This window comes from Chaetodon auriga, chromosome 2 (assembly GCF_051107435.1).
Source record: "Chaetodon auriga isolate fChaAug3 chromosome 2, fChaAug3.hap1, whole genome shotgun sequence".
Lineage (NCBI taxonomy): Eukaryota > Metazoa > Chordata > Actinopteri > Chaetodontiformes > Chaetodontidae > Chaetodon > Chaetodon auriga.
The window spans coordinates 30,956,307-30,976,472 of record NC_135075.1 but is presented as its reverse complement, the minus strand read 5'-3'; the positions used below and the strand labels follow the sequence as shown (position 1 = coordinate 30,976,472).

General features: G+C 46.4%; 1 protein-coding gene across 2 annotated transcripts in view; it reads right to left on the bottom strand.

The window, feature by feature from the left end:
- grm7 (glutamate metabotropic receptor 7) overlaps positions 1-20,166 on the bottom strand; it is a 198,811-nt gene that overhangs the window by 29,297 nt on the left and 149,348 nt on the right. For both annotated transcript variants that reach the window (XM_076746551.1, XM_076746543.1), the window contains exon 8: positions 10,533-11,468. In XM_076746551.1, coding sequence (XP_076602666.1) covers positions 10,533-11,468 — 936 coding nt within the window. The remainder of the gene's footprint in view (positions 1-10,532; positions 11,469-20,166) is intronic.

Here is a 20,166-nt window from a genome sequence, read left to right as displayed (position 1 = left end):
AGGTTACAGACTTAAGTTCAGATGTGGATTCTGTCTGTGTGCCCGTCCTCCAGCCTTCGTCTGGAGTGCTGCTGACTGACAGCGTTAGAAGTTGACTTTGCAGCGACCGTCTCTGCTGGCTTCGGTCTGTCGGCTTGTCTTTGAGTTTCTGTCTCCTCGAACGTCTCCCCATGTCTCTGTCGCCCTTCATGTCTTCATCTCTTCACTCCGTTACATCAGAAACCGTCTTCATCTCGTACCGAGAGCTGCTATCAGTGCATCTGCTCTCTGAGCACTTAGCCGCCTTGTCTTCCTCTCCTCCAGCCTCTCACTGCGTCCTTCTTAAGCTATAAAAACCTCATCTGTTTGACACACGGCAGGACGTCTAAAATTCTGTAAGTAGTGGACATGCTGCTGCATGTTTCATATGGAAACTGTGTTTTTATAGCCCCACATCACAAGCCTCAGAGGGTTTTATAATCAGCACATGATGCCTTCCGTTCAGAAGAGGAAGCATCGATGTACAGAATCCATAATAATAAAGACAATAAAGAACAAAAATACAATAAAACCTCAGCAGAGCGTTGTGTCTGATGACGGAGAGGACTGACGGGTGTTCAGTGTGATCTATGATCATCATGAAACCCCTGCTGGCTTTTCTACGCTGTGTGACAAAATGTGTGTAACGACACAAACGATGAAGAGTCAGAGCTCCAGGGATCAAACATACACTCTGAGTCCAAAAGGTCAAAAGAGAAACGACTTCAGGGACGAGCGAGACAAAAAACACGAGGTAGAGACAGAAACGTCAACAAGCACCAACAGAGAGAAGTCCATTCTGAAGACGAAGACGAGCTTCATCGCCAGAGCTATCAATACCGGGCACTGATTAGATGATTGAGAACAGGTGGTAAGTGACACTGGCAGGAAACAGAACAAAGACAGGAAGTAAATTTACAAAAAAGCATTAGGAGGCTACTACAAAATAAAACAGGAAATGCAGTTAAGAGTCCGTGCATGTCGTCACACTGCAATGCTAAACATAACTGGTACGATTCTAAGCATCAATGGCACAATGGTAAACATCATAGCTGCAATGCTAAGAGTCGTAGCTGCGATGCTAAACGTCACTGTTGCGATGCTAAGCGTCACTGGTCCTATGCTAAGTGTCACTGGTCCTATGCTAAGCGTCATTGGTGCTATGCTAAGAGTCACAGGTGCGATGCTGAGCGTCACTGGTCCTATGCTAAGCGTCACTGGTCCTATGCTAAGCGTCATTGGTGCTATGCTAAGAGTCACAGGTGCGATGCTAAGCGTCACTGGTCCTATGCTAAGCGTCACTGTTGCGATGCTAAGCGTCACTGGTCCTATGCTGAGCGTCACTGGTCCTATGCTAAGCGTCACTGGTCCTATGCTAAGCGTCATTGGTGCTATGCTAAGAGTCACAGGTGCGATGCTAAGCGTCACTGGTCCTATGCTAAGCGTCACTGGTCCTATGCTAAGCGTCAGTGGTGCTATGCTAAGAGTCACAGGTGCGATGCTAAGCGTCACTGGTCCTATGCTAAGCGTCACTGTTGCGATGCTAAGCGTCACTGGTCCTATGCTAAGCGTCACTGGTCCTATGCTAAGCGTCACTGGTCCTATGCTAAGCGTCATTGGTGCTATGCTAAGAGTCACAGGTGCGATGCTAAGCGTCACTGGTCCTATGCTAAGCGTCACTGGTCCTATGCTAAGCGTCATTGGTGCTATGCTAAGAGTCACAGGTGCGATGCTAAGCGTCACTGGTCCTATGCTAAGCGTCACTGGTCCTATGCTAAGCGTCACTGGTGCGATGCTAAGCGTCATTGGTCCGATGTTGTTACCAGCAGAGATCAGGATGAGTATCTAAAAGCTAACGTGAGGCTCATACAGCATCCTTACCGTCCAGCTGGAAAAGCTTTGACATTGCTGGTTTCATCTGTCTGTTAACATGATGGCTTTTTGGCATTCAGAGTCCTGCAGGACTGATCCTGGGACAGAGTGAGACATCACTGTTTCCAGCACTCACAGCAGCAAAGTAGAAAATATGATGTCCCTGTACAGATAAGTCACTTACCTAGCAAGGTTACATATGCTAATATGATGCCAACGTTCATGACAAGACGAACTCTTTAAGGCAGCATCAGCCACCTCACCACAGACTGAAGGTCAAGCATTTCAAAGAATAACTGTGACCTTTATTTAAATGAAAATAGCAGATTATCCGACTCAGGCTAATAACAGAGCTGCATCCTCTCAAACAAGTTTACTTCCACCTCTGACAGTCGGCCAATCAGGACTGACTTCCTGCTCTGAGAAGTTTGCTAGAAATGCGTCAGGTGTTTCCTTATGACTCCTCCAGAGGCTCCATCCAAACGGTCTGAACACTCAGGTCCTGACTGACTGCACATGTGCAGCTACACTGATGAACCGATGACTGAAACAGACCCGCTGCTCTTCAGATTTCCATTTAGACGCTGGAGAAACGGGAAAGCTCGGCCCAGCAGACGTCCAGTGAAACACTGCAGACGTCTTCAGAGACGAATAACTCTGTGATTTATGTGAGGCTGCTGCACAGCTGGGCCCCAACCAAGAGGTCATGTTCCTTACCTTGGCAATAATATTAAAGACAACCTCAGACCACAGGCAGCAGCTGCAGCCCTGACTGTGTGTGTGTGTGTGTGTGTGTGTGTGTGTGTGTGTGTGTGGTCTGCACAACTGTATGGTGGCCCTGAAAGCTCAACATGCGGCAACTTCAGGAAAGCAGACCCAGAACGCTGCAGTGAGAGAAACACTGCGTTCTCTGAAATATTTGTATTTAAAGTTTCTGTTCACACTAAATTATCACTGTTGATAAGTTTTCTTACTTTTTGCAGAAAGCAGCGTAAAAAATGTGTTTCTGAGAGGACGTCAGGTCGATGCTGAATCCTTAAAATGTCATATTTCAGAACAAACTGAAGTCCACTCACTTCCACTGTGTTGGAGTGAAGGCAGAAATCTCAAATCTGACAAAATGAAAGCTGTGTGTTTGAGCAGAGACCGAGAGGAAAGAGGTTTTCTCATTATTCCAGATGTGAATATAATTCTGTGTGTGTTCATTAATAAAGAACAGCAGCAGTCCCGACTACTGAAAACCAAGAAGAGAGTCTGCGGCCATGCTGGCAGCTCAGTGGTGTTTTTAGCTAAATGCTAACATCAGCGTGCTAACATGCTCGACACTAGCACGCTGGCGTTCGGTGTCTGCTGTTCATCCTGAGGGAACGTGAACGCGTGAAACCCTCGAGCAGAGTCTACAGGACTGAGGAACACGAGCGTCGCCGTGATGATCCATCCCATCGCGCCGCAGCACTGACTGACAGAGCAGCAGCATCAGCATCCACAGAGCCATGAAACACAAGACGAAGCCTGTCTGCTCACAGCGAGGAGCCGGCGAGAGGAGGAGTGGGAGTAAAGTCATAAAACATGAGAGGAGACGAGAGAAAAGGAAGTGATGACAAGCGAGGAGAGAGGAGGAGGAGGAGGAGGAGGAGGAGGAGGAGAGACAGGTGGAAAACACAAACATTAATGGATGCCATAAAACGCATGCTGCATGAAGAAATGATATTAGCATTGCAAATATTGTCCTCCCCTCTGCCCTCCCTCTGAACCTTCCTCCACCCTGCACATCGCTCCATCCTCTCCATATAAGTGAGTGACTCCACCTAAAAACAGTTAAATCAGGTTGGAAGGCGGCGGTTCAAGCCTTAATGACACCAACAAGTCTCCGCTGTCTGACCTTGGTGTTTTGCATCAGGAGACGTACGACCCTCCTGGGAAACGAGAAGAAAGCACTGATTTATTCATGAAGCGCCGACACATCAGAGTGTGCACGAGACAAACACGAAACCGCAGACAGGACGCCGCCGTGTATGAGAAGCCGCCGTTAAAACTCGTGCTAATAAAACTCATTCTTATCGGACGATGATAAAACACTTCCTGTTTCACAGATGAGGCTTGTAGACGACATCGTTTTTCACAGCGGCGAGCAGGCGGCCATCTTTCTTTTACCTAGCAGAGCGCCTGCGCCTGCGCCTGGACCTGGACCTGGACCTGGACCTGGATCCAAAGCCCTGCCTCCAGTTAGTCGTTCACCTGAAGAACAGGACTTCCTGTAGGACACCATGTGACCTCCCTGGATTGTTCAGATGATGCTGATCTGAGGAGGATTTTCCCTTTGGCTGTGCGATGCAGGTAAACACACCTCACCTTTAGACTGTAGCGTTTTTTGCCGTTTGTCAGCCAGGAGCCTGAACTTAAAGCCAAATCCTGAACGAGTCCGTCAAAGCGTTCACGTCAGAGACGACACACCTGTGTTACACTCAGATACAGCAAATCCTCTTCAGGGTGAAGCAAACAGCTTCCATCACTGTGAGAAAGGACCCGTTTAGCACACAGACGCTAATCCCTCTGCATTATTTCACATTACAAAAGCTGCACTGTAGCACGCAGAGGTGTGTGTGTGTGTGTGTGTGTGTGTGTGTGTGTGAAGAACTGGCCTCTTCAGCAGGACTGTTGTTGGTTGGTGAGCGCAGACTGCTCGACTGTCTCGTATCAGGATCAGATCTGACCTCTTTGTTTTGTGGACTCCAGGTAAACCAGGATCTATCCTCCTCCAGTCCAGCAGGAGGCGCTGATGCACCTGAAGCAGTTCTGTTCCCATAATTACAGTTTAGTAGCGAGCTAACTACCTGCTCTCCCATCATGCCTCCTTTCCCGCTCTGTGAGTGTTTTGGTCCTTGTGCTCCTCAAACTGGCCTCCTGAACGGACCAGGGGCCTCCTCCCCTCCCCTCCCCTCCCCTCCCCTCTCCTCTCCTCTCCTCTCCTGCCTTCATGCTCTCTGACTTGCTGTCTGCCAGTGTGTGTTTGCATGTGTAAGGTATGTGCTTCAGTGTGTGCGTGTGTGCGTGTGTGTGTGTGTGTGTGTGTGTGTGTGTGTGTAGCCTCTTCCTCGCTCCTCATCTGTATTCTGTTCGTCTCAGGCCAGGTGGGTAATGACAAGCAGCAAAGGCCACAATGTCTCTGCTCCACTCAGCTGCCTGCTGACGTCCAGCCTCTCTCTCTCTCTCTCTCTCTCTCTCTCACACACACACACACAGAACAAACACATGTATGTAGTTATCTGGACTAAAGTGATGGAAGCAAAGAGAGAAAGAACGTTTAAAACCACATCTCTCCTCTGTCTCTCCCTCCCTCCTCTCTCTTTCTCCTCTGTCTCTCCCTCCCTCCTCTCTCTTTCTCCTCTGTCTCTCCCTCCCTCCTCTCTCTTTCTCCTCTGTCTCTCCCTCCCTCCTCTCTCTTTCTCCTCTGTCTCTCCCTCCCTCCTCTCTCCTTCTCCTCTGTCTCTCCCTCCCTCCTCTCTCTTTCTCCTCTGTCTCTCCCTCCCTCCTCTCTCTTTCTCCTCTATCTCTCCCCTCTCCTCCCCCATCTGAATACCTGTCACAAACGCCCCCCGTCTCCCCCCTCCCCCCCTTCCCCTCTCTCTCTCCCCCCTCTCTCTCTGAATACCTGTCACATACATCTCTCACTCCCCCCTCCTGACTCCCCCCCACTCTCTGACTCTCTTGTTCTCTGTTGTTTTCTCTGTTTCTTCTCGTCTCCCTGTTATTCTCTTCCTCTCCATTTGTTCTCCTCTCCCCCCTCTGCTCTCTCTTTCCCCTCTCTCTCTCACCCTCCCTCCTCTCTCTCTCCCCCCTCTTCTCTCTCCTCCCCCCCTCGCGCTCTGCCTCTCTTGTTCTCTGTTGTTTTCTCTGTTTCTTTTCGTCTCCGTTATTCTCCTCCTCTCCATTCGTTCTCCTTTCTCCTCCTGACACAGATCACGCTGTGCTTTCCTTCCCTTTTCCTCCCCAGTCTCCCAATTTACTCCTCTGCAGATCGCTCTGTACTTTCTGGCTTTATCTTGTGGCTTCCCCACAGATCTCTTATCGACCTCCTGCTTTCTGTCTGCTGCAAAGTCTTTTATCATCCTTTTCCATTACAGATGAAACTCCCCCCCATATAAGAAAAAAACTCCCCCCCATATAAGAGAAACTGCCCTTTCTAATCTTATTTATGAGACCTATTAATTAAGAAACACCTGACACAAACATCATTAGTCACCTAATATTCAAAGGTTCTTTTTTCCACCTCTACAGCGGCTTCGTTTTCCATCTTCCAGCAGGAGTTTACAGAGGGGGACAACCTGTTTAATGACTAATAATGTGATTGTAATGTGAGTATTTCTGCTTTCCATCTGCAGTTCTAACCACCACCCAGAAGGTCATTCAATTATTCTTTAATTGTTGAAAAAATAAAACATTTTCATCATATTTAATCAATAATGTAGAGAAATTCTGCTTCTTTCTGTTCCGAATGAGATATATTTTCTCACCTTTAAGTTGTATTTATTACAAAAAGTGGCTGTAACTTTGTCACCTTTCAGCGTTTTACTTCCTGTTTCCATACTACTTGAAACCTGTGGCAGCGTGTCATTGGAGGAGAGCTGATGTCTGTAAAGCTGCGACGAGCCTCTTTGTTTTCAGCTGCTGTTACGACGTTAGCTCCTCCAAACTGACTAACTTTATTGTTATTTGGATCAGAGACGGCGGTGAGCGACTGAAAGCAGCGATTCGCTTCTGAAAGCGTCGTAGCTGACAGCGAATCAAACAAAACGGTTTGTTTGTGGTGTGAAAGCAGATGAACCTTCCAGCAGATGTGTGATTTTTCTATTAACAGACGCATGAGAAGCAAAAGCAGGACAACCGTCCAATCATGTTCCCCTTTAGGACAAACGTGTGGCGTCTTGTACAGGTCGATGACGAAAGTCCAGCACCTTGCTGACGTGCTGTTCAGGCTGTATGAGTTTGCTGCAGGATTCCCCTCAGCGAGCACTGACAGCACTGTTAGCAGCTTATCTGCTGCCTCTGTGGCCTGAAGCAGTTTAGGTGGACAAGTGTATCCCTGTGGACAGGACACAAGTCCATCAGAGGGCTTTACCCCAATCCGCCTCTTTAATGCTGAGTGCCAAGCAGAGAGGCTTAGTCTTTCCAATGACTCAGAGATCAAACCCAGAGCTCACAGTGTCAGGCCGGACGCTCTCACCTGGGCCCCCGATAACACAAATATCCTCCTCCAGGAACAGCAGAACTGGCTTAATCTCTGCCGCCGGCTGGGTTTACAGCTCTGTACCAAAACTTCAATCACAGGCACCTTAGGTATTATGAGGATATTTGTACTTCATCAAAATGCAATTTAAATTCAGTCTAATGCCACAGAAGTTCATTGCATGATGAGAAGCGTGTAAGCCTGACCTGACACACTTTCTTTTTTACAGGTTTTTACAATTTGTCACGGACATTTTCTCAAAGCTGAGTTCAGTTTTTCAGAAGTTGTCACACCGTCAGCTCCTCAGCAGTCAGGTTGGACTAAACTGTGCAGGCCGTTCATGCTTTGAGGATTCAGTGACTTCATCAACCGCTTCACACGTTACACACTATTTTAAGAACTCTTACATGTACGTTCAAGACCTACAATAACACAAAATAATTGTAAATTAGCCTGAAGTTTACTTCTACAAATAACAATGCACAGAGCGGCAACTGGGCCACACAATGCTGAGCTCCTCACTTCACTTCACAAAAGACTGAGAGGTGAGTGAAGGAGGTGAGAGACGGCGGACAGACGTGAAAAAGAAGGATGATAAAGACAATTGAAGCATACTGCAGCAATTTCTGCGACACAAACTACAGCACGATCCATCCGGTTTGATCTCATATGCTTCCACTGGTCTCTGTTTTTAGAAAGTTCAACATCGTTTATTGATGCTACACTGACGACACGCTGCTATACTTCCCCAAAAAACCTAACGTTCAGTCGAGGATGTGAAAGACTGGATGGAAATGTTCTGCTGTTCGTATCGCTGATCATGACCATTTCTGGTACCAAGAAGAGAGGCCACACCTCCCCTGCTCTGCTGTACTGGCCTGTCACTGGTTACCAGTTAAATATAGACTTGATTTGAAGACTCTCATTGGCTCTTCCAACTCTGATCTGCTGAGTCCAGACTCTACATCAGACCTTCGGATCCTCTGATCAGACTCTGTCACCTCTTTTAAATGACAGATCCACCTTTTCACAACTGCATTTCAGTCCCTCAGTTATTAATATAATGATACAGTTAAATTAATCTCGTCTGTTTATCTTTTAATTACTTGAATTGTATTTTAAATGTCTCTGTGAGCACTTTGATCAACACCTGTTGGGACCTGACTGACGAGTCAGGTCCCAACAGGTGTTGATCAACAGGTGAGTTTTCATGCAGTTGATCTTGTGATGTGTGTTTTGGCTTTGGTTGAGTTTTGTGGAATTACTTTTTGTTCAGAGCTGCATGTTTAAAACCGTGAAGAGCTTTTAAAAAGCGAACTCTGTATAGAGAAATGTGTGTAACTGACTGAACAAACACTAACGAGTGGTAAAATGTCATTAACAGAGTCACATAATGACTAATGAACGTTTTTAAGTATCCTGAAACAACAAACCAGTGAAACAGATCAGTGGGGACACAAACCAGTTGAACTGAGCTCACATAATCATTATTTGTCCATGCAGGGCCTGATGGAGTTTGGCTAAAGCTTATTAGCACTGCTCAGCAGATTGCATTTCACATTTCACAGAGACTCATTTCGTGTAGCAACAGTTTCCATAAAATTGTGATAAGACGTAAAGGTCATGCAATTATGGCTGGAACCTTTAAACTTTTCCAAACATGACTTTCCTCACATGAAAACAAAATTCAGTTTCGGCCTTTGGCGTTTGGTGAAAATTAGCTAATCGTGTTGGCCTCTGGGAGCTTTAATAACCTGTCATAACCCCAAAACAACAGCACAGTCACACTGAGGCTCTGAAGAGCGTAACCACCTGCGAACACACACCTCAACACCTGGGACCTTTATTAAATGTCCACACGGTAATTGCTTCATGAAACCCAGTAACCTCTCAGCTGGTGACAAACTCATCTGAGGAAATGTTTCACCAACAACAAGCCTTAAATTTCATGTGGAGTCCTACACTAGTAAAACAAAACAAGAACATTAGAACTGAATTAGAATCTGCAAAATGTGGATCATTGAGTTTCATATCAAAGCCGTCCTCTCTCTGCACCAATGAGATTATTTTCTCTAGACGTACCAGGCTCATCTGGAAGCCTTCAGGCTGATGAAACGGGACGCAGCAGCGATAGTCACTCGTAGGAATGATGCAGTAATGCTCTGCTTGACATGGATTTTTGCTGTATTGTGGTTTGTTGGCGATCTGTAACTGCAGCATAATGGAGGGCGTGCTTTGGGATGTTTTTCTAAAGATATTTCCTGCAGCTAATAATGAAAGTGATGGAGTAAAGGCTGCGGAACAAGACTCACCGACTTCAGCTCCTCAAAAATGATCAGTTTTTTTTTCTCCACTGACATGAAGCATGTACATCCTCTGTGCTCTAAGCATTAATTTACAAAACATTTAACATTCATGTTACAGGTTGATGAACATCTATGACCTGATGTCACGACAGGACAGATAAACAGGCAATAAACACGCAGAAGAGTTGCTTTTATGATCACTTTTGTGTTTCTCCACTGTGATGCAGGTCTGAACTATGATCTGATGCTCTGTGAAAAGAGGGTTGTTTTTCTTTCCTCTGTTTCATTGAGAGGTTTTTTAGTTCAAATGGGGTTTTGGTGTTTGTGTCCTCGGCTCTCAAACTGCACTTTGTTTGTAACGATGCATCGAAATACAGCAGAAAACTGTTAAAAGACAAGATGGTAATAAAACGTGGGTAGAACACCAACTGATGATTATTTTCATTAACGATTAACCTTATTGATTATTCATTCATTCGTCTTCTATACCGACTATCCCTTTTGGGGTTGCGGGTGGGGGGGCTGGAGCCTATCCCAGCTGTCAACGGGTGAGAGGCGGGCTACACCCTGAACCGGTCGCCAGTCGATTGCAGGGCCACATATATAGACAGACAACCATTCACACTCACACTCACACCCAAGGACAATTTCACCAATTGTGTCACCAATTAACCGAATGAGCATGTTTTTGGTCTGTGGGAGGAAGCCGGAGAGCCCGGAGAGAACCCACGCATGCAGGGGAAGAACATGCAAACTTCACACAGAAAGGCCCTGCCCGACCCGGGGATCGAACTGGCGACCTTCTTGCTGTGAGGCACCCGCACTAACTGCTGCCCCTCCGTGCCGCATTGTTTATAAAATTTTGCCAGTGTCCCACTTTCGAAATGTTTGTTTTGAGATTTTACTGATATGTTATATATATATTTAATTTCATCACATGTGGGAAGCTGCACAGACCAGATTTTTCAAGATTATTCTGTTTTCTTTCTGTAAAAATACAAATCATGCAAACATGACACAGTTTCACCCATCATCCTTCCATCCATCCGTCCATCCTTCCATCCATCTCTGCAGATCCTCCATCCACCCATTCAACCACTAGCTCTTACCTTTTCTGCAGACTGTGCCGTGCCGAAGAAAATGGGTATAAAAGCCAGCCATACGATGCAGGTGGTGTACATGGTGAACCCGATGGGCTTGGCCTCGTTAAAATTCTCCGGGACGCCGCGGGTCTTTATCGCGTAAACAGTACAAGTCACCATCAACAAGATACTGTAACCCAACGAACAGATAATCTGAAGATCCGTGATGTCACATTTCAACACCCCGCGTGCTAGATCCGGGTTGAAGGTCTTCTGCTCGTCATAGTCTATGATGGTGTTGGGTGGATCCACCACAAACCAGATGAGCACCCCCAACAGCTGGACTGAGATGAGGCTGGAGGTGATTGCCAGCTGTGAGGTGGGGCTGATCAGCCTGGGCGCCGTCACTGACTTCTTGCCCTGCTCAAAGATTCGGTAGATGCGGTTGGTTTTGGTGAGGAGAGCGGCGTAGCTGATGCACATACCCAGTCCCAGGAAAATCCTTCGGAATGAGCACACGCCGACATCGGGCTTGGCGATCATGAGGAACGTGATGATATAACATAAAAATATCCCAGTCAGGAGAACGTAACTTAGCTCCCTGCCGGACGCTCGGACAATTGGTGTATCGTTGTACCGTATGAAAGTGGCCATGACAAAGATTGTAGCGATGATCCCAAGCATTGCCAGGAAAACTGGAATCACCGCCCAGGGTGAGTGCCATTCCAGTTTAATGATGGGAATAGGCTGGCATGATGTGCGGTTGGCATTGGGCCTCATGTTGTAGGTGCAGAGCTTACAGGTGAACTCGTCGAACTGGAACTGGTAGCCGTCGCAGGGCTCGCAGTGCCAGCAGCAGGGCATTCCTTTCACCACCTTTTTCCTCTCGCCGGTCTTACAGGGAAGGCTGCACACGGAGCTGGGAATGTTCTGCTCGCCTCGAGGCCACTGCATGTCCTCGATCTGCCGAAAGAGTACGAGACAATCAATGGTGGGATCACTGGCTTCCAAACCTTCTTTCAGCACCTGCACAGAAACTAAACATGTTCATAGTTTAAATGTATTTCTGAAAACCAAATCAAAAAAAGGGGTGCAGACCTTTTAATGGGACATGTGACCCTGCTGTTGCCCTCAGTGGCTTATTGCAGGGACAATGGAACACCAACCGATTGTACTATAACACAATAAGCACGGTGGCTTTCACCATACAGAGTCATATTCAGCTGTGTCAGACTGTGAACCAGTGTGCCATTGGCTGGGACTGGACTGCATATAGGGATGCTAATATGGTCATTTTTACAGGTGTTGCTTATGTCTTCTGTTTAAAAACATAACTGCAAATGTGGGTCATGTCATTTTCACTTTTTAACATGAGAAACATTATTAGAAACCAACAATAAGTGAATTGAAATGAACAATTCTGGGACTGTGTCCTCAAGACGACGGCACTCACTCGGGGTTTGATTCAATGACTGAACAGTTCATATACAGGTGGAGGATGAGCCCCAAATATAACCACAAATCAAAAACAATCACAAGAATCTGACATTTATCTGGCTTTTCTTTATACTGTACCTGCTCTGTCAGAAAATGTTAAAGGGGCTCAGGTCATAAACTGGTGACAGAACATCTACATAACAATACAGTAAAGATGTTGTCTCTGTCTCTAAAATGATACAGATGAACAGACTCACTGGATTATGCTGAAATGTTCACATTTCTTTCCACTGAACATTAAGTGAAGGGGAAAAATGAATGTGGAGCTGAGATCATTTCTGGGTGTGCGAGTACGTCCCACACACTGTAAAACTTCTAACTTCACTGCACTGTGAAGCCAGTTTCCAGTAACGGTGTGGTAAGATATCGACTCTGAGTTTCTGGCATCTCTGTCTCAGATTTATGGCGACGATTTTATCCTCCGGTGTGTAGTATGGCTGTTTAACAAGGGGTTTGCTTTGGCTCTGGCTTGTTACTACTCATTGATTTGACAGCTTGACTACGGCTAATGACTAATGAATACTCTATTAGTGCAACATCAATATGCATAAATTCCACCTGGATCATAGCTCTGCACTGAGTGGACATCTTACTTATCTGTAATTTCTACTCAGCACTACAGCCAGGTGGTACTTAACGACTGCTCTGCAACTGAAGGACCAGTTCTCCAGGTCCACTCTGCTCCTCAAGGAGCCCTTGAGCAAGGCATGAAGTTAACTATGTCTGCAGCTCACTGACTTTGCAAGAAAGCAGACAGTGGGTCTACATTACACATTTTATTAACTTGCAAGTCAGGTTATATAATGTGGACTATAACTAAGTACATTTGCCCAAGTACTACACTGAAATACTAATCTGAGATATGACACGGTTTGAAGACAGTGATGACTATGCCGAAATATAATTCAAGATATGATGCTCACATGCACACCAGGCAGATAAAACAGGTGTGTTTTATACAGATAATTTCAATCATCCATTATTTCATGAACATGAAAAGAGCAAGGAGAACGATGAATGTAGCTCAAGCTAATGCTGACAAACAAGCTAGTCAAGCTGAAAAGTCCAGTCGCCCACCTGCGCTCCTTTCAGGAACATAACACTTCGTCTTCTCCTGATCGACATGCTGCATCTTTAGCTAATGTTATATCCGCCTCATCGCCTCTCCAGAGGAGACTTTACATCTGCATGTACACACCTCTACCTCTGGGGGAGTCGAGAGAAAAAAGTCTTCGCTGCTAATATTTGATTGCATAATAATGAGAGGGGTCAGATGTGATTAGTCAGAAGTATCCTGAAAATTTCATTTCCAATCTGCTATTATGTGAAAAGACTCTGTGAATCAGTTCACGTCTTCCCAACAGTTCCCTTCTTGAAACAGTGCCCGGACCTTGGAAGGAGCTCTAGCGACTGACGGTGGCCAAGAAGCCTGTTATTGTGTATTGATGTTGATTATTTTGGCAGATAGCTGGTTTCTGTTTAAAGGACTTGAAAGCACTTGGAGGGATTTCAAATGCTACTATGACCCAGAGCTGATCAGTTACACAGTGCTAAGGACATCCTCAAACAGATTATCTACAAAGACCAATCTGAATCAGTCTTTGGTTCCAGGAGCCAGAGGCTACGCTTGAGAAAAAAGTGAAAAGTTGACATGGGGTGTTATCACCACCCACTATCAACCAGACCCTCCCCAGGCGCCCCGTGTGCTACCAATAAGCCAAGTTGATAACCTGGGATAGCTGGGGATGAAAGCTCCACGGAGCTAACAGCCCGAGTCAGCCGAAGGCTTGTATTTGGCCACGCTGAGGATTCACAACCACAACAAAGAGGAAGACTCCAAGCAGCCCTCTAATCTTCCTCCCTCCCAAAGGCGGCAGGCCAACTCTGAAGAAAGGGAAAAGAAAAGAATGTCTTCCCTCCCACTCAGCTCCTCTTTCTTTCACTTCATTCCTTCTCTGTTATGGTTTTCTGATCGCATTCATCAGCCTTTGCTTCCACACATCTATCCATCACTCCCACATTTTGTCCACTTTGCACTAAGCTTTTTATTGTATGCAGAGCCCGACGACACTTGGACCATCAAAATTACATGACCGGCTGACACAAATCCCTGCTGCTCCTCCTCAGCGATGGCTCATAGGCAGGTGGATGTGCTGTTCAGTTAATGAACTGTATCAAAACCTGACTTGTCATGTAAGAAACAAGCTTTGCTCTTCAGGCCTGATGAGTGGCAGACATGCGCCTGCTTATAGAATGACTCACGGCTTCACAAATCCAAAAGGATTTCAGACTGGAGCTTCAAATGGGATTCAAAACGCCAGCAGCAACGTTGGGTCAATCATTTAAATGGAAACTCCATCCGTCTTCTCGCCGTCGTAGCGGTCAGGAGGGCTGCCTGCCACTGCGGCATGTTCAATAATTCACTCAGGTGTTTGAAGGGGTGTCACAGCTGGTAGAGGGATCTGGACAAGAGGTCTCTCTGGTCTTAAATCTCTGAAAATGTGCCTGTACAAAAGTCCACATGTTCCTTCTTCCCTCCAGCTGAACATCAGCCTGAACGAGTGATTAAGTCCCAGGGTCCTAAACTCAGCGTACACTCTGACACGCTTCGGCAAGCAGATTAAATAAATTAGGAGACGTGTGGTGGCATGGACTTCATGTTATAGGTTGAAAAAGACTTCCGAGGAGCACAAAAGCTGCTCTGTATGATTCGAAAAGCTTGAATATCAGAGGTCTGTCCATCGAGACCTGACCTGCGTCCAAACTATATTCTGTCAACAGTCCTATAGATGACATTAATATGCAAACACTGCTGCTGAGTCAGCTCTCTGAGGGGGGGCTGTTAATTAACAGACTGTATCTGTCCAGCTGCAAAATGTTGATACTGAACGTATCAGTAAAATGTTCACAGACGACACTTTTCATTTGTTTCTCTACAATAACCAAATCCCAGCTGAAGCACGATCGGATGTTTTTTATGATAATGTTTCGGCTCCCGCAGCACTCGGTTGCGTTTAGGAGGTGATCATGGTTGTGCCATCTAACCCAACCTCCATTCACTTCAGAAACGCTGCAGGCAGCATAAAAACAAATGAGGCCGACATGGTTTGCAGGTCACGGTTCTGTTCTCTGGACTCAGCTCTGATTTCCTGATATTTATATAGTGCTGGACTTTGACTCCACAGACCAGAGCTCATAATACTGGCTTGAAGCATAAGACACGACTTGTTACCTCCCCGAACCTTAACCACAGCTCTGTGAAACATCAGGATAAAAAACAACGTGGATGCTGGAGAGCAGAATTTCACCGTAACATTCAGCAGCAACATTAAAAGGAGAGAGCGAAGACAAACAGAGAACAGGAGCAGATATTTGTTTCTTTCCCAGAGGAAGAGGAGAAGAAGACCAGGTGAGAGCTTCCTGTGAATGTACGTCCTTGCTCATCTCTCTCTCTCTCTCTCTCTCTCTGTATCTGCCGGCCTCTCTCGACCTCCACCCCTCTGCCTCCCTTATCAGTCCCAGGCAGACCTTTGCTCCTCCGCCTGCCTCTGCTCTGCTGTCAGACTCTGCTGTCGATAAACCGTCTGCCCACCTTGATGTCATTGTGGGCTGCGGGTCAGGTGAGCGCTTAAACCCGTCTGGCATTAGCTTCGGTCAGAATAAATACGCTGTAAACTGTCTGAAACAAACAAAGCACCTGTGAGGAGGAAGAAAGGGAAGCGTGTCCTGCCTCTGCAGATACTGCAGGAGGAGCGGCTTCTCCTTTCACTGCATCTGTCCGACGCTCAAAACGTCCTGTCACACACTGTCCTGCCTCGTCCTCTTCTTTCTGTCTCTGTTCCTGGATTCATGCTCCATTTCTCGGAGCATTGTCAGGGGCTACAAGTGCGTTTGTGTCGACGCCAATAAAAATTCAATAATGAATCAGCTCAGCGTTGGTCTCTGGGATTCAGTGATCAGGTGGGGGTGATGTGTGGAGCATGTGGGCGGCTGTTTTCTGTCCACTGACCGGTTACTGGGAACGTTTCATCCATGTGCTCATTAGACCCCCCTCCATCCTTCCCAGAGCAGGTTAACTGCAGCCGCCTGAGGCCGCAGTTCATTATCCAGCCTTTAGGGGGCCCTGGTCCCCAAGCTCATCACAAAAACCTCTGAGGAAACAGTGATCGCATCTACGCACGGTTTCCATGGATACAATGCAGGATCCATCTTTTCTTTTCCTTTTTTTGGCCTTGAGTCTCCATTGCCCCGCACCCCCACACAGCCCACCGCCTCTCCTCTTCCTCCTCAGCCTGCTTCGATCCTGCTGCTGTCGGTTCATTACGTTACCAAACTGCAGCTGCAGTAAACTGCTCTTAACGATGCGCCTCTGACTCCTCTGCCTCGTCGCCTTCCTCTTTCCTGCCTCTCACATGCTCTGACTGTGACTCCACCTCAGCGTTCAGGTCAGCTCGGTCGCCTTCATAAAATGTTGGCACTGTACCACCAATAGGTTTAATTTGTATGTTTCATATGTATCACAATCAACGTTCCTACAACAGGTATCAAAGTGACGTAGTTCAGATTACCAGCATGTGATTATGAGCGGAGGTTTTCTCATCGGGCTGCAACAGAAACGGGTTTTCCAAAATGACACATTGAGACATTTTCCAGCTGTGTTTGTGGTGAGAAAATTGTAAATCCTGACCTTAAACAGGTGTTTTTGTGCCTGGACCAAACAGTCCTTTACCACAGCGTCATGACATTAAACTGAAATGTGGACTTTGAATGTTAAAGGGTGTCAAAATGTAAAGTTTCTACATGTTCATGGTTTGCAGAAACGTACAATACCAACATTTTCTTTGGCGATACAGCGTCCTACAGTCGCTCACTGCTGCTTGTGACTAACTGCCTCTGGTAATAATGGAGCTCGTCAAAACTCAAGCATCTCTTAAGTGAGTCAACTAAGATCTCGCCGCCGTGCACAAACACACTCACAAACATGCAGCCTGGCTTCCTTCCCATTAATCTGTGGCACAGTGATTAACATGGCGACTGTGGATCATGATTAAATTGATTAATTGAATGGAAAAGGAAATAAGTTCCCCGCATCCCTGCGAGGCCGTGTGCAGTGGAACGTACACAGTTAGCAGATTAGCAGCAGGTCTGAGTGACAGGAAGCCAAATGAGAAAGAGAAAGAAAAACAGACTCATCAGACAAGTATCACTGCCCAACAGCACCGCCGCCGCAACTGCGTCATCTCATACATCCACCAGTACATCCGAACACAGTATGACCGCGTTCACATGGCAAATACACAGTACGGGACCAATTTCCCTCCAAGCAGACGTCACATTTTGATTAGGTGTGAAAGTGTTCAGCGTGCTCATTAACAAGTGTGTGGGGGGGACACAGCGTGAGACTGTTTGGTGACCGAGACGACGTCCTTCCTGCCGGATTTAATGATGGAGGAAAAGAAGAGCAGAACAGTACAAGGCTGCGATCATTAAAAAGCATCCCAATGCGTTCATGATGATGGACGGGATCGTTAGCAGGGCACTTCCTCTCTTATCCGCTGCTGATTTTCAGACGCTGTTCTGATTTCAGTGAGTGACGGTCATCTCTATGTGAAGCTGAAGCAGCGAAGACATGAGAGAAAACTGAGAGCACGAAACAGAAAGTGAGGCGGAAGAAGAATCTGATTCAGGAAGTTTGGTGACGGAGTGATCACTCACAGGATCAGCTGAGAACGGCTGCAGCTGCAGAGCTAACCGCTAACTGGCTAGTCAGTGACAGTAGCTTCTGTCCTGCTGTGTCCACTTTGGTCCTGATATTCATGTCCCCCTCAGGATGAACCGTAAAAACTCCTCTGACACTAAACTGAGACAGAGAACACGGTGAACGTTATACCTGCGACACATCAGCATGTTAGCTTTGTCACTGTGAGAGTGTTAGCATGCTAACATTAGCATTTAGCTCACACAGCTGCTGCATGATGATTGTTTTATCAGAAGGAACATTGATATTGGACGAAAACTCTGGAAAATGTTCAATGTGGACATCATTCCTGGGACGTCAAACTGTGGATGGACATGACTCAACAACAGACTGACACTGGACAGAGATAAAGACTGGCTCTGATGTAGAATCAGTTGAGCTCAGTTAAAGGAGCAATACGCGAGGTTTACGTCACAGCAGCTTTTTGTCACTTCAACATTAATGTAGGTCTTAAATGTCGCAGCGTTGCTTGACCTGCTGTGACTCCGGATTATTTAACAGGAAGTACTGAAAACATGGTGCATGTCAACCAGGAGGAAGAGCAGGTGAGAGACTGACTGCCTTTGTTCTCCCTTAAATAAATCTGAAGAAAACACACTTCTAACCCGTCTTCAAAGAAGAGTTACAGTTCAGAAAAAACAAGAACATTTGAATAATTATATTCCTTTCAGGCGCATTCCCAAGACACAGCAGAGGAAGACAAACTGCGAAGGCTGAGCAGTGAGACAGTTTCATGACTGAACGCCGACAGTAAGCAGTTCTCACTCAATTTATCTATGAAACAAATGCTTCCCCTGCTGTTCATACAGGACGCATGAGGAAACGAGGCACTCTGCATTTACAGGCAACTGGGCACAAGCCAACGACCCGAGCAGAAGTGTTGGAGACACATCAGACTTCCTCTTCAGACAGGGGAAGACGAGGGCATGTGGAGGGAAGCAGCTTCAGGGCTGAACACAGCCAATCAGGCTGCTTCGCTCAGCGGCTCGTTGAACTAAACAATGCTTCTGTTAAACCGCAGGAAGGATGCAAACTGTCGACAGGAAGCTGTGAAAAGTTACCAAAACAAAACTTCACGTGGAATCTGTCAGTCTGCAGGTGGTTTCAGAAGAGACGTCTGCCCACCTGGACAACCCAGAGACAGGTCAATGTCTTCTTCTTCTCCTCTTTTCAGGAAACTAACAACAAAACTACATCACTGTCAAAATCTGCTGAGGGGACAGACAGAAGGACAGACATTAAGTGATTTGTCTCTAATCACACGTCGTCTCACAGGTCTTTCTTCGCTGCAGTACCGTGAGTGACCAGGGGGACAAAGTGACAGCAGGGCTGAGTGCGTCACTGCGTCCAGCTGTCTTCATGTCTTCATGTCTTCATCCATAGTTCAGTGATGCTGACATTTGAAATGGGCGCTCATTGGGAAATGCTGACATCACTGTTTAATCAAAGCTGCATTTAAGTGATGGAGGACAAACACAAACGTCTATTCTGATCAGATCAGATCATCTGTGGAAGGACTTGAACCAGTAACATCCTGGTCTCACGCTGGCTTCATTAACCCTCCCGGATGCTCCTGGACTTGCTCATGAGCTGCTTTTGTCCGCCTCAAATCTCTCCATCTGCCTCATAATGCAGCTGGAGGGCTGTGAGGGATCGTTTTCGCAGAGATCAAGGTCAAATTTCATTACTCCTAATGAGGCTTAGCACCCATCAGAATCTCTCCTCTCCATCTCTCTCTGGCTTTCAGACATGAAAGACAAGCAGCAGCAGATTTCTGCGTGGAGCCCAGAGATTTCAGAGTCATTACAGATAAGACTGCAGGAGAAAAGAGACGCTATCTTCTTCCCCCTCCGCCACCGCTGCTGCTGCTGGGTCAGAATCACCTTTAATCGTCAAGTACACTGCACTCAGCAGAAAGAACATTTTCTAGATGCAGTCACATTACTAACAAAAGACCAAGCAGAGGTTTTAGATGCTGCATTAACGTCCGCAGAACATGAAAAGGCACTCAGAAACAGTGTCAAATATTAAAGCTCGTGGACCAGAGTTTTATCAACACTTCTGGCAAACACGATCATCACTGCTCACCAGAATAGATGAGGCAAAAAACAAAACAAAACAAACAAAACAAATCCAAACACAGGAAAACTAATTTCAGTCCTGCTTCAAAGTCCTCCTTCAACCAGATCAACAGGATTCATTAACAGCAGTCACTAATCAATCATACTTCAGTCATGACGGCTGTCCTGACCTCCACCAGCAGTCCTAGAAGAAATGTCCAGTTTGTCCAATGACTGATGACAGAGTCTCATGAAACTCCAGAGGCGGCAGACAAAGATGTCCAGTCTCACCTTCACTGTTTCCACTCTTTATTGAACCATCATCAGCAGCAAAACAACAACATCA